This window comes from Periplaneta americana, chromosome 2 (genome assembly GCF_040183065.1).
Source record: "Periplaneta americana isolate PAMFEO1 chromosome 2, P.americana_PAMFEO1_priV1, whole genome shotgun sequence".
NCBI classification, from domain to species: domain Eukaryota; kingdom Metazoa; phylum Arthropoda; class Insecta; order Blattodea; family Blattidae; genus Periplaneta; species Periplaneta americana.
This window is the reverse complement of record NC_091118.1, coordinates 30964534-30977503: the sequence shown is the minus strand read 5'-3', so window position 1 is coordinate 30977503 and position 12970 is coordinate 30964534. Positions and strand designations below refer to the sequence as shown.

The 12970-nt window shown below is 33.2% G+C and overlaps 2 protein-coding genes across 3 annotated transcripts in view; one reads left to right on the top strand and one right to left on the bottom strand.

The window, feature by feature from the left end:
* Obp93a (Odorant-binding protein 93a) overlaps nucleotides 1-12970 on the top strand; it is a 288764-nt gene that overhangs the window by 76195 nt on the left and 199599 nt on the right. The gene's annotated exons all lie outside the window — the stretch shown is intronic.
* The window catches only part of LOC138691790 (uncharacterized), a 59719-nt gene that overhangs the window by 8860 nt on the left and 37889 nt on the right, over nucleotides 1-12970 (bottom strand). The window contains exon 1 of one of the 2 annotated variants that reach the window (XM_069814201.1): nucleotides 5832-6025. The exons of the other annotated variant lie outside the window; for it this stretch is intronic. Within the exon in view, the coding sequence (XP_069670302.1) occupies nucleotides 5832-5850 (19 nt within the window). The 5' untranslated portion in view covers nucleotides 5851-6025. Of the gene's footprint in view, nucleotides 1-5831; nucleotides 6026-12970 lie in introns of those variants that run through there. 2 annotated transcript variants of the gene reach the window in all.

Below are 12970 nucleotides of genomic sequence, written 5' to 3'. Positions count from 1 at the left end.
ATGTGCTGTATTTTTGGTCCAGTAAAAATACTGTAAATGGAATTTTAGTCTGTATTGCTCAATTGATGAATTGTATATGCTGTAAATTGTATAATAGTCTGTATAGCTCAACTGATGAATTGTTTATGATTATAAATTGAATTAATCTACTTGATATTAATTGTACATGAAGATATTCATTTGGCAACACGACCTCATATGTACTTCAAGCTCCTGTACATTTCGTACAGCCAGTGACGCAGTACATCAATGAAACGTATCCTGGGCGTTGGATCGGTCGCGGCGGAGTCATTTCTTGGCCACCGAGGTCACCCGACCTTACTCTATTGGATTACTGTGTTTGGGGTTGGCTTAAGAGCGAAGTCTACAAGTGCAAAGTGGAAACAAGGGTGGAACTTCTCGCTCGCAATTTACATGGCTGTGCTAAAGTAAAGGAATGTCTGAATCAGCTCAGATCAGCAACACAGGACAATTAAACAGAACATAAGGCAACAATGTTTTTAATTTTTCGATTAGTTTTCTCCGAAACCGTTAAGAACAGGATATAAGTTCATACACACACTTTTTTGTTCAGAGTCACCAATATCATCACCCCTCAAACCATGTACCTTTCCTCTTGACTCACTATGTATAATTTACTTTTAAAAATTACCAATGTGTACTTGTAATCATTTGTAACGTCACAGATTTATGCAATGAAATTGACGTGCCCATAATCACAAGGAACATGCATAGGCCTACATGCTTTAATGACTTTAGTGACTTGAGTTTCTCAAAATTATTATTTATTTATTATTATTAAAGATGTGCCTACTTTTCGTTCTTTCAGTCGATAATTAGGTATGCCTTAATTTTTTGGGGAAATGGTAGCAAAATTGAGAGTGTCTTGATGTTGCGAGTCCTCGGCATCAACCCCTTTGATTTGATTACCTGGTTGGGTTTTTCCGAGGTTTTTCCCAACCAAAAGGCAAATGCCGGGTAATATTTTGGCGAATCCTCGGACCTCACCTCATCTCACTACATCTCGCCAAAATATTGTAAAAAATTGCACAAAATTGTAAAAATTGTAGAAAATTACTAAATTGTAAAACTGTAAAAATTTGTAAAAATTGTAATTGTAATATTGTTAAATTTTGACTTGTTCCACATCTTAAAGCTTCATTGCTCATGTAAGATCTATGGAATAAAATAAATGAATGAATGAATAAATGAATGAATCAATAAATGAATGAATGAATGAATGAGTGAATGAATGAATGCAAAAGAAAGCCATTAGAATTCTATGTCAATGAAACTATCTTGACGCGAAACCAGGTAGCCCGGGTTCGAATCCCGGTCGGGGCAAGTTACCTGGTTGAGGTTTTTTCCGGGGTTTTCCCTCAATCCAATACGAGCAAATACTGGGTAACTTTCGGTGCTGGACCCGGACTCATTTCACCGGCATTATCACCTTCATATCATTCAGACGCTAAATAACCTACATGTTGATACAGCGTCGTAAAATAACCCCAAAAAACTATCTTGAACATTGTCGACCTCTTTTCAAACAGTCACAGATATTAACTATCATGAATTCATATATATATATATATATATATATATATATATATATATATATATATATATATATATATATATATATACGACCTAGTCCTTTACACTCGACAAAATATAGACAATTACTCATTAATAGCCAATATACATGATCATGAAATTAGAAATAGTGAACAAATTAATATACCATACTGTAGATTACATAAAACTAGTACAAATTTTTCTGTCATGGGGATGAAATTACATAATAAGCTTCCCAGTCAATATTATAAGTTACCAACCAATAGTTTCAAAGCTAGATTTTATAATTGGCTTTTAATTAATCCTTTCTACTCTGTAGATGAGTTTCTTAACATAAATTCATACGAAATTGTTTTTTAATAAATAAAGTTACTTACATTTAGTTACAAATATGACATTAAGAGTGAAGTGTTTTCATTAATTTTAGAGTTTCAATAGTAATATGCGTTACAAGAGCGATATGTTGAAGTTTTCATGTCCGAGGAAAAGTTTGAAAAAGCGAAACGTAGTTGAGCTTTTTTAATTTCCGAGAATTGAAAAAGAAAACATACCGCTCGTGCATTGTATATTATTTTGTGCGAAGATCGTTAATTACATACCTGAAAGATGCATTTCTAATTAGTTGCAATGAAATCTCCATGTTGGTTTCTGTTCAATGACGGCAAATTTGGAAAACAAAAATATCTATCTTCAACATTGTTGCTTTAAGATGTTTTCTGTGTTTACTATACTCCAGCAGGCCGTGATATACGTCTGTCTTTTTTTCCCCCCAGTCTATAAATGCGAACTTAAAACAAATGGCAAGGTTATGTAATGGTTTATTTTTCATTTTAATATTTTAATAATATTATTTATATAACATATTGCAGTTATAACATCGGCATCTGGAATCTTGTTGATTTTTTCACGGCTTCCTTAATGTTACTTGCATTACAAATGCGGTAACTTTTGTGGTGTTGTAGAGTTTACTTAATTTTTGCAAATATTTAAAAGCAATAATTAACAGTGCAATTTAGGTGAAATTGCAGTGGTAAGTTTCCAATTTATAATTATTACTATGTTAAACGTCTCTAAACATAATATGTTAAAAGCCTAAAGCAGTAAAATGAATATGGCGCTTAAGCGGTAAGAAGAGGGAAATTGTTATGTGTGTTACGTTGGGAATACTGAATGTGGTATTTCACACTTACCGCGTATTGGTTTTGTGCGGAAAGCAAGCAAATACGCACGATCTCGCACAAAATGTTTTGTGTTTTCATTCTAATTAAACTTTATTGTTTTCAATTATATGTGTATTTTCAAATGTATATTTTTGTGTGACGAAGCCTATCACTGTATGTTTAATGGCTTAATAAATTGAATTGAATTGAATGATAGTTCAACTAAAAGCACCATGGAGTCGCATAAAAATCGGCGAGGTGTTGATCAAAATTTGAGATAAAGGTAGGAAAGATATTTTAAATATGCATGGAAAGGATTGAAAGGGCGAAATAACCAATGGTTTTTCGTATGACGTTTAGGTTGAATAACTGCTGGACATGTTATGTTTTGTTCTCATGTAGGTTTAATAGGGTATAAGTCCTTTCAGTGTCATTATGTCGTCTTATTTTTATTATTGTCTAATCTACATTTTCTCCATCTAAATTGTTTTGCGAAGATATGGATGTAGAAATCCTCTGACTTAATTGTTTTAAAAACCAGGGACTGACAGACCTCCGCTAATTCGGAACCACTGAAATATATCATATTATATCATTAATTCAAGGATACCACGGCAAGCATTCAATAACAGCTCTTTAGGAAGAAAATCTTTGGCCGTAGTGAGACCGTAACAGGTCACCGCGCTTGATACGTGATAGAGAAAAAAAAGATACCGTTATTAATTAATCACATAAGTGTTCACCCTTTACTTAAAATAAAGTACGAGTATTTTTTCTATCCTTGTAACAACTACAACTCGCTTTTAATATCCATAACACTGCTTCGCATTGAATATATTGACGTAGTTATATACAGGGACATCATTTTATTTTTACTTCAATTTTTATTGTACCTGAGTTTTTTAATGTACTTCACTCCCACCCCTTCTACTAATGAAGTTTCAACTGTTCTCCAGACAGAATCAAGGCTGCATATAGTAAACAGCACTGAGTTATTGAGTATAGTACGTTCACGTTTTCCAGTGACGAAAGAACTTTCAATATTGAATCATATTTTCGCACAGGTACTGTCCGTTTGCCTACGTCGCATCCCGATTTCCCCCACCTGCTTCTGCACGCCCCTCTGTAAAAGCAGGGCTGTCTTATTTCTTTTCTGAAAACATTAATTTCTGTTAGGAATTGGACGTTTACGTAATATTATACAACTGATTAAAATAACTTAAATGAAAGGGACTCGTTAAATAATTAACTGTCACGTGATTTCTCTCCTTTCTACGATCCTGCGGCATAACCACTTGGACGGACAGTAGATAGCATGTCTGAGTAATTTTATCTGTGCGGGTCGGGCAGAAGTGAAGATTGAATTTACAGTACCTACATAAGGTACTCTTTTATAGAGTAGGTACAGAATTATTTCAACATGAGTTACTAGTACGAAGGACGAAACTGGCAATTGGAATTAGATGCAATAGTCTATAGTGCGATAATATGCACAAAAGAATTGAAGCGTGTATCGAAATGAACGACCACCATTTTCAAAAATGTGTTTAAATATCCATATTACGATTATTTTTCAATTGAACTTCATTCTCTATATTGTACGCTAATGGGCTTTAGACAGTATAATATACACTGCATAATGAATACGTTCGCATGGATAGCTCAGTTCGTGAGTGAAAACACTTATTCTTAATACAGTACTACATTTTGATTAAACAAAAACCTAATGAAAATTATCGAACTCAAAATCGCGATATTTTCTAGTTTACGTAAATGGATGAAGTACTTTTCTACTCTCCTATACCTATTAAAGTGATTTGTTTGTGTTTTACGCCGGTATCATCGAACTCCAGTCGTGGAAGAAGGTAGCGAACGGTGTTTCCGGTTCTCTAAAGGTATAGCCAGGTTAATATTAAAAATGTTAGTAAAAATAAAATGATGTCCCTGTACAATTAAATGGACGAAATTCTCTCAAAGTAATTCCTGGTGAAAAGCTGTGCATTTCTCCTGTTATACACCTTACATCAGCCGTGGCGAAAATCTGACTCACGAGCACATCGTGGCTCGCACTGGTAGCTGTGCATCTCTTGCTTTCTACCTTCCACAACCCCCACCCTCTCACTCACTGGAGTCAAACTCCGTTCCATTTGTATTTGTCTCTGATCTGCGAGTGGCATATCATCGCAATGTCTCTCTCGAATACATGTACACCTACAAAAACGAAAGTTTCAAATAGGATGGGAGGACGCATTTTTTTGCTGCCAATATGATGAGATTATTAAATGTATGAATTGTTCACAAGTATTACGAGGAAAACGGTTGTATAACATAAAACGGCATTATACTACATGTTACTGATGAAACATTAAAAGGTTAAGTGTTGTTATTATTATTATTATTATTATTATTATTATTATTATTATTATTATTATTATTATTATCTCTGTACGTCGATCCTTTTTTCAGCAGATGTACGAATAATGCGGTTAGCTCTTCAATTTAAACTCACAGATTTACAGTGCGATATTAAATGGAAGCTAGATGTAAGGACTTGACAAATGTTGAACTTTTCAAATCTTTGCCAAAAAATAAATATCCGAAGCTTCGTTCTTTCGCTTTCTCTTTTGAAGCCATGTTCGCTACAACTTACGTTTGTGACAAATTATTTTCAACAATGAAAATAGTAAAAACCAAATTTAGATCACGACTGACAGACAAATACCTTCGTGATCAATTACGACTGGCAGTAAGTGACATAATTCCTGATTTTGAAACTCTGTTGCAGAGACATTCTGAAGACAGTTAATTTTAGGTTGTGATAATGTGTTCTATGTTTCATTGTGCATTTCTTCGTTACACGTACTAAACATTAGTTTGTAACCTTATATTGTATAAAATTATATTTAAGTGCTTGACGTAAGGAAAATGAAAAATCCGTTAATAAGTCAGACAGTTGCTTCACTTCCCCTTCGGGTGTTTGCCTCCCTCCATAGGTGCTATGCACGTTGCAGGTTACACAGTGGCTCGGCGCACGATTACATTTTCGCCACGGCTGTCTTACATATTAAATTTAAATCTGACAGGAAGTTAACTTACGTATCACAGGAACTCCCATGGCTGTGATGAAATCTGCTTCGTTTGAAGTAAAGCAAGCCGAAATAAATCACTTACACATAATTTCAGTTATCATAATGGCAACCAATACTGTGTGTACAAGGCTACTTGATTATTCATTAAAGAAATATCATACATGACATTTCATTATGAGAATAAATATAACCTTCAGTCACAAGCTGTTTCCAAACGGAATCCTTGTACACTGAAGGCAAGGAAATGAGGTATTCAGGATTGAGTGGAGAATTATCTTTGATGCATCATCATTGACTATATTTGTATACAAGAGGGAAATGTAGCAGGATGTGGGATACGTTTCCTCTAGGTCATACATGGAAATGTTTATCAATAGTCTACTGACACGAAAAAAACAACGATAATAATGTAATAATAATTATCCGTGGCGCTACAGCTCTGTGAAGGACCCAGACTCGACCAGCCGGCTGCTGGCCTCACATCCACATGCCGAAGCAGAGGTGGACGATCATCCAACCAGAATGGTTGTATCATGTGGTTAGTACTATTACCCCTTTAGCATAATAATATAATACAGTAATGAAATAAAATCCTGACAATTATAATACTTACTTACAAATGGCTTTTAAGGAACCCGGCGCACAGTGGTCCGAATCGCTTAAAACCCGGACAAAAGTAATAACTTCTTTTCTAGTGGCCATATTAACTTTAAATTTGGTACATTTATTACTAATAACATGTATCTAACGTGTGCAAATTTTAATGCCATTTGGAAGTGAATAACTACCCCTCTTGAGGAGTGAGATAATTATGCTTTCATTAATAAGGGCCAAATTAGATATGTTTATCACACTGCTGTTATTTTATTGCGAAATTCGATAAATGCAATAATTATAGTCATTTTATGTACACGAGTTCATCAGCAACCCCTAATATAAGGGTTGAAAAGTTACATAAGTTATGTAATCCACAAGTTTAAAATTATATATAATCTGCATAAGTTATAATCGAAATTCATTTAAGGATTGTATTTTTTTGGGTGAGTACATTCTTACATTTAGTAACATAAAGAATCCGTTAATATTTTCGTAGTTTTGTAGGGGTATCCAAAATGTTACGTACCATTTAATACTGCTGGTAATATAACTTGTATGAACTTGCACACTTGTAAATTCCATTATATTATTGTGCTAAATTATATTAGAATATTTACATTTTTATACATTTTGTTATGGAGTTTATGGCTAAGTAGAAATAAAGTATGCATTTTGATACTTACTAAGGTGTTGAGCATTTGCATCTGAGAAGTGTGCCTTGAATGCACTGAGTAGTTTCATTATTGTAAATGCAGACAAGTTGAAATACAGAACTGTTTGAAGGTCGCAATTCAAACACCAATAAATCAATCAATCAATCAATCTATCTCCTTAATGTATCCAGCTGTTTGCTGACAACATAAAGTCCACTATAGTCCACTGTAGTCTTTTCAGTTTTGGTTTTCATGAGAAATGAGGTGTATATTTGATCGTTCATTGTAGATTTCTGTTGCTAGTAGCCAGAGTTGGGGTGTAGTCAATATATACTGCAGGACTGTGTCTTCTGCAACTGGTACTGATGATTTTAATTTACTTCTTTTGTGGTTCATGGATGGACAGTATAGAAGAATGTAAATTCAATCTTCACTTCTGCCCAATCCGAAAAGATAAAATTACTCAGACATGCTATCTACTATTCGCCAAATTGGTTTTGTCGCAGGGTTGTAAACAGGGGGGAACTCACATAACAGTTAATTACTTAACGAGGCCCTTTTATTTAAGTTATTTTAAACAGTTACACAATATTACGTAGACGTCTAATTCCTAACATAAATTAATGTTTTCAGAAAAGAGCTAAGACAGCCCAGCCACTAGTCTTTACAGAGGGGAGAGCAGAAGCGAGTGGGGGAAACCAGGATGCTCGCTGTCAGATATGTGTCAAAATTCTGCTAGAAGTACGTGTGGTCCAATAAATCCTGAACTTTCACTTCACATGCACTCTCACTAGCACTTCTTTGTTCGGATAAGTTGCGCCTTTTGCTTTCAGAACTGCATAATAGCTCGGATACAAGTCATGATTGTGTTTAATTGCCATTTTTCTAATAGACATGTATTGATGTTTCGATAAATTTGTACTTACTATCATTGATAACGCTTCTTCTTCTGACAGTTTCGTAGCTTGTTTTCTTTTCTTCAGCCATGATTCACGAATTTTTTTACCTCTGGTAGGTGTCGTTGTGGTAATTTCTTTTAATAGTTTTATTGAATTGTCGTCACCTCTAGCCCTCAAATTCATCACTGTGGCATATGAAAGCTCCTCAACACCCACATTCTTCCTCAAATCCTCTATTTTCCTCCTCTTACTTCTCTCACATAATTCTTGAAATTCTTTTGAAGGACGTCCAAACGTTTCTGAAGAGGAAGAAGCGGAAGGAATGTCTGCAAGTGGCAATTCAATTTCTTGTCGTAACCAGTCTGAATATTTAGGAACAAACATTTTTTCGCTGCGATAACATTTCTTCCAAACCTGATAGTACGGAAGAAAAAAGCGCCTTCTTATTACACTTCGTAGAGAATTTGTGCCACGATTGTCCAAATGTAATTCAAATTTGTTCTTCATATAATCCACAACATATTCTTCTTGTTGCACACGAGTCCCACTGTTCTTTCCTTGAATAAATTTCTCGGCGACTCACACGTAAATTCATTTTTCACACACTGTATTCACACATTATACACTGAACTGAGACCGACAGAAATCCTCTGGACACTGAAAAGTCAAGGGCCTGTGCTGTTTACATCCAATAAATTATTCCTCAATATCTAAATATACAAACATAAATTTTACTGCGTGCTTCTCTCGCAACATGTGTTGACGGAGCACGCGCATGGGGATGATTTGGAGGTCACGATTCACAGTACTGCAGGGTTCCGCAGATAAAACCTTCAGTGACGAACTTATAAATGTCTACCAATATACAATACGTAAGTTTCACGGTGTACACTCGTGAACATTTTTTTAAAACTCTAAAACATTATTTATTTTTTCGCAAAACACGAGCACTAAAATTTGTATTTATTATTAGGACTTAGAAACAAAAAAACAATGATAATTATAATTTCTCCCCATACATAAGACCGTAATACATTCATAAAAATATTCTCTGAATTTTATTTTGCATTGTTAAGGCAGACACATTGTTCAAATATCACTTACAAAATCGCAGAATTAATCACGAAAGATTTGTGTCATTTTGCTCGTAAGTATTGACCAGAACCTTTGAAGTATTCTTCGAAAAACACTTGGTCTTATTAGAATGACTATTGAGGATTATTATTGAGGTAATTTTGTATTTTTAATATGAAGTTTCAAAAATGACTTTTGTCCGGCTTTTTAGCGATCCGGACCACTGTGCGGCGGTTCATTGCCGCCCTCACATAAGCCCGCAATCGGTCCCTATCCTGTGCAAGATTAATCCAGTCTCTATCATCATATCCCACCTCCCTCAATTCCATTTTAATATTATATTCCCATCTACGTCTCGGCCTCCCCAAAGGTATTTTTGCTCCTGTCTCCCAACTAACACTCTATATCCATTTCTGGGTTCGCCCATACGTGCTACATGCCCTGGCCATCTCAGACGTCTGGATTTAATATTCCTAATTATGTCAGGTGAAGAATACAATGTTCTCCATTCTCCTGTAACTTCATTACAATTATACTTACTTACATACTTACTAACTTACTTACTTACTTACTGGGTTTTAAGGAATCCGGAGGTTCATTGCCGCACTCACATAAGCCCGCCATTGGTCCCTATCCTCAGCAAGATTAATCCAGTCTCTACCATCATATCCCATCTCCCTGAAATCCAGTTTAATATTATCTTCCCATCTACGTCTCGGCCTCCCTAAAAGTATTTTTCCCTCCAGCTTCCCAACTAACACTCTATATGCATTTCTGGATACGCCCATACGTACTACATACACTGGCCATCTCAAAAGTCTGGATTTAATGTTCCTAATTGTGTCAGATGAAGAATACAATGCGTGCAGTTCTGTGTTGTGTAACTTTCTCCATTCTTCTGTAACTTCGTCCCTCTTAGCCCCAAATATCTTCCTAAGCATCTTATTCTCAAACATCCTTAACCTATGTTCCTCTCTCAAAGTGAGAGTCCAAGTTTCACAATCATATAGAACAACCGGTAATATAACTGTTTTATAAATTCTAACTTTCGAATTTTTTGACACCAGACTGGATAATAAAACCTTCTCAATCGAATAATAACAGGCATTTCCCATATTTATTCTGTGTTTAATTTCCTCCCGAGTATCATTTATATTTGTTACTGTTGCTCCAGGATATTTGAACTTCTCCACCTCTTCAAAAGATAAATTTTCATTATAATTATGAATATAAATATAATACGAATTATAATGATAAAAAAGTATTTATTTTATATTTTCATTTCATTTATTGTATTACAGATCTTACATTAGTACTGAAGCTTTAAGATGTAAAATTTTGACTTGTTCCACAAGATTACAATTTTTGGGAAATAATTTAATACACCCCCGGTACATAGTTTTCCTATGTACTTAGAACCTTATTCCGAGGATGTATTCAATTATGCAGAATGTTTATAAAAACATAATAATATTTTGAGGGGTGGTAGTACACATCACAAGAAAAACCAATAAACGTGAGGACTGAAATTAATAGTTTGTACGAAAAACGTACTTTATTATTCGTGTGTTGGTGACAGGTTAATAGAGTCAGACATTCTACCCCGTCAACTGGTTCTTGTAACGGCGTATTTTCACTAATATAAAAGAGCCACTTTCGTAACAAAAGTATCACTTTGCAAAGTGGTGATATAAAGTGCCGACTATGAATACCTAAATGTTTGACATCCATCATAAGGAGGAACAGTAGTATCATATTATTTAAAATTTTGGAGATTCTTTGGGTATTGACGAGCATAGCATACCCAATATAATGTGGTTCTTATATATTAATTTAACAGAAATGGTTTATAATAATAATAATAATAATAATAATAATAATGATTTATTTTAGCTGACAGAGTTAAGGCCGTAAGGCCTTCTCTTCCACTCAAGCAGCAAAAAGTGTGTATATATATATATATATATATATATATATATATATATATATATATATATATGCATGAACTTACAAAGAATTCAACAATTTGATTTAGATGAGAGTTACATGTATACAAGAGTTATTTACGAATTAAACAACAAAATACTATGAACTATTAATTAAACACTGAAATAAACTGTGTAGCAGAATTAAACTAAAATACATAGAATGTTAATATATTTCAAATAATATTAGATAATAGAAAGAGATTATTATGAGACAATTTACTCAGGTAAGTGTGAACATAAGTATTAACATATTATACAACGAGCCTATAATGGTAGTAATTAAGACGCGAGTATGTTTATGAAACAAGCGCAAGCGAGTTTCATAAGTTTCATACGAGCGTCTTAATTACCATTATAGGCAAGTTTCATACGACTTTTTATGCTCGACCATATTTCTAACTTGAAATTATTCATAAGTATTCATGTTATTCTTATCTGACTGGGGAGCGGAACTGACCTTGTACAATATCTCGTAAATTGTGAGATGTGCGCAGACGCGAAAGTATTGATTTTTTCCGAGGAACAAATGTCATTGACATTGATATAATCTAGAGATTAAAATGAACTTTAATCTTGATATAACCTTGAATTTGATTTAGACATTGAGAAACGAGATGACAAATTGAATTTATTTGATTATTATTTACAATTAACGCTAATTATTATAGTAACAGAACATAACCTTCTGCGACAGTATTGGATTTCCAGCCTCCGTGACGTTTCACTAGTTGTCTTTCGATTGCATATCCGAGAATAATCGATACTTGCGTTTCATATTGCTACAATGGTGTTTTCTGATTGGTGTAACACCTGAACTTTAATGAATAGGTGTACTTTAATTAGGTCCATTAAAGGGCTGCTACCAGGTGTATAATTACTACATTTCGGCATGGTCGAGCATAAAAATACATAACGTTATTTAAAATTGTATATTCTATAGTGCAATATTTTCTACTACACTTAACAGACCTTGCTCCTGTATACCCTTATGAACATAAGGTTTTGTGGGCCTGTAACAGTCAAGGACTTAACGAGTTCATAAACTGTAACCAACATTGTCTTGAATTTAAATAGGAAATAAAATCTATAGCACCTGTGATTGTGGTTTAAAAGGTGTAAGACAATGTCACCTACCAGATGATGTACAAAAATCAAATTTTAATATTTTTCGACACAACGTATCCTGTAAATGAGCGACTCAATTAGACACTAACGATCTCTTAATTTACTATCACCTGCACAGCTTCCGTTTGTCATGGCTACCACAGGTTTCCCCAAACTCACCAAGAATAAGATATTTGTAATGCTTTTCATTTATAATCCCATTTACCATCAGCCCTCAATGTATGACCCTTTCCTTCGGAATATTTATATATTTATTTATTTAATATTTACTTTTCATTTTTTGTTTTTTTGCTTATTTGTTTATTTATTTATTTACTTATTTATTTATTTATTTGTTTATTTACTCATTTATTTTTTATTTTTTTTGTTTGTTTGCTTATTTGTTTATTTATTTATTTGTTTATTTATTTACTTATTTATTTATTTGTTTATTTGTTTGTTTACTCATTTATTTCTTATTTTTTGTTTGTTTGCTTATTTGTTTATTTATTTACTTATTTGTTTCTTTATTTATTTGTTTGTTTGGTTTTTTATTTACTTCTTTGTTTTTTCGTTTATTTGTTTATTTATTTGTTTATTTACTTACTTATTTATTTATTTATTTAGTTATTTATTTATTTATTTTTTATTTATTTACTTATTTATTTGTTTCTTTGTTTATTTATTTTTATTTATTTATTTATTTGTTTGTTTATTTGTTTATTTATTTTTTATTTATTTACTTATTTATTTATTTGTTTGATTGTTTGTTTGCATATTTATTTATTTATTTCCATTTTTGTTTGTTTATTTATTTATTTACTTATTCAT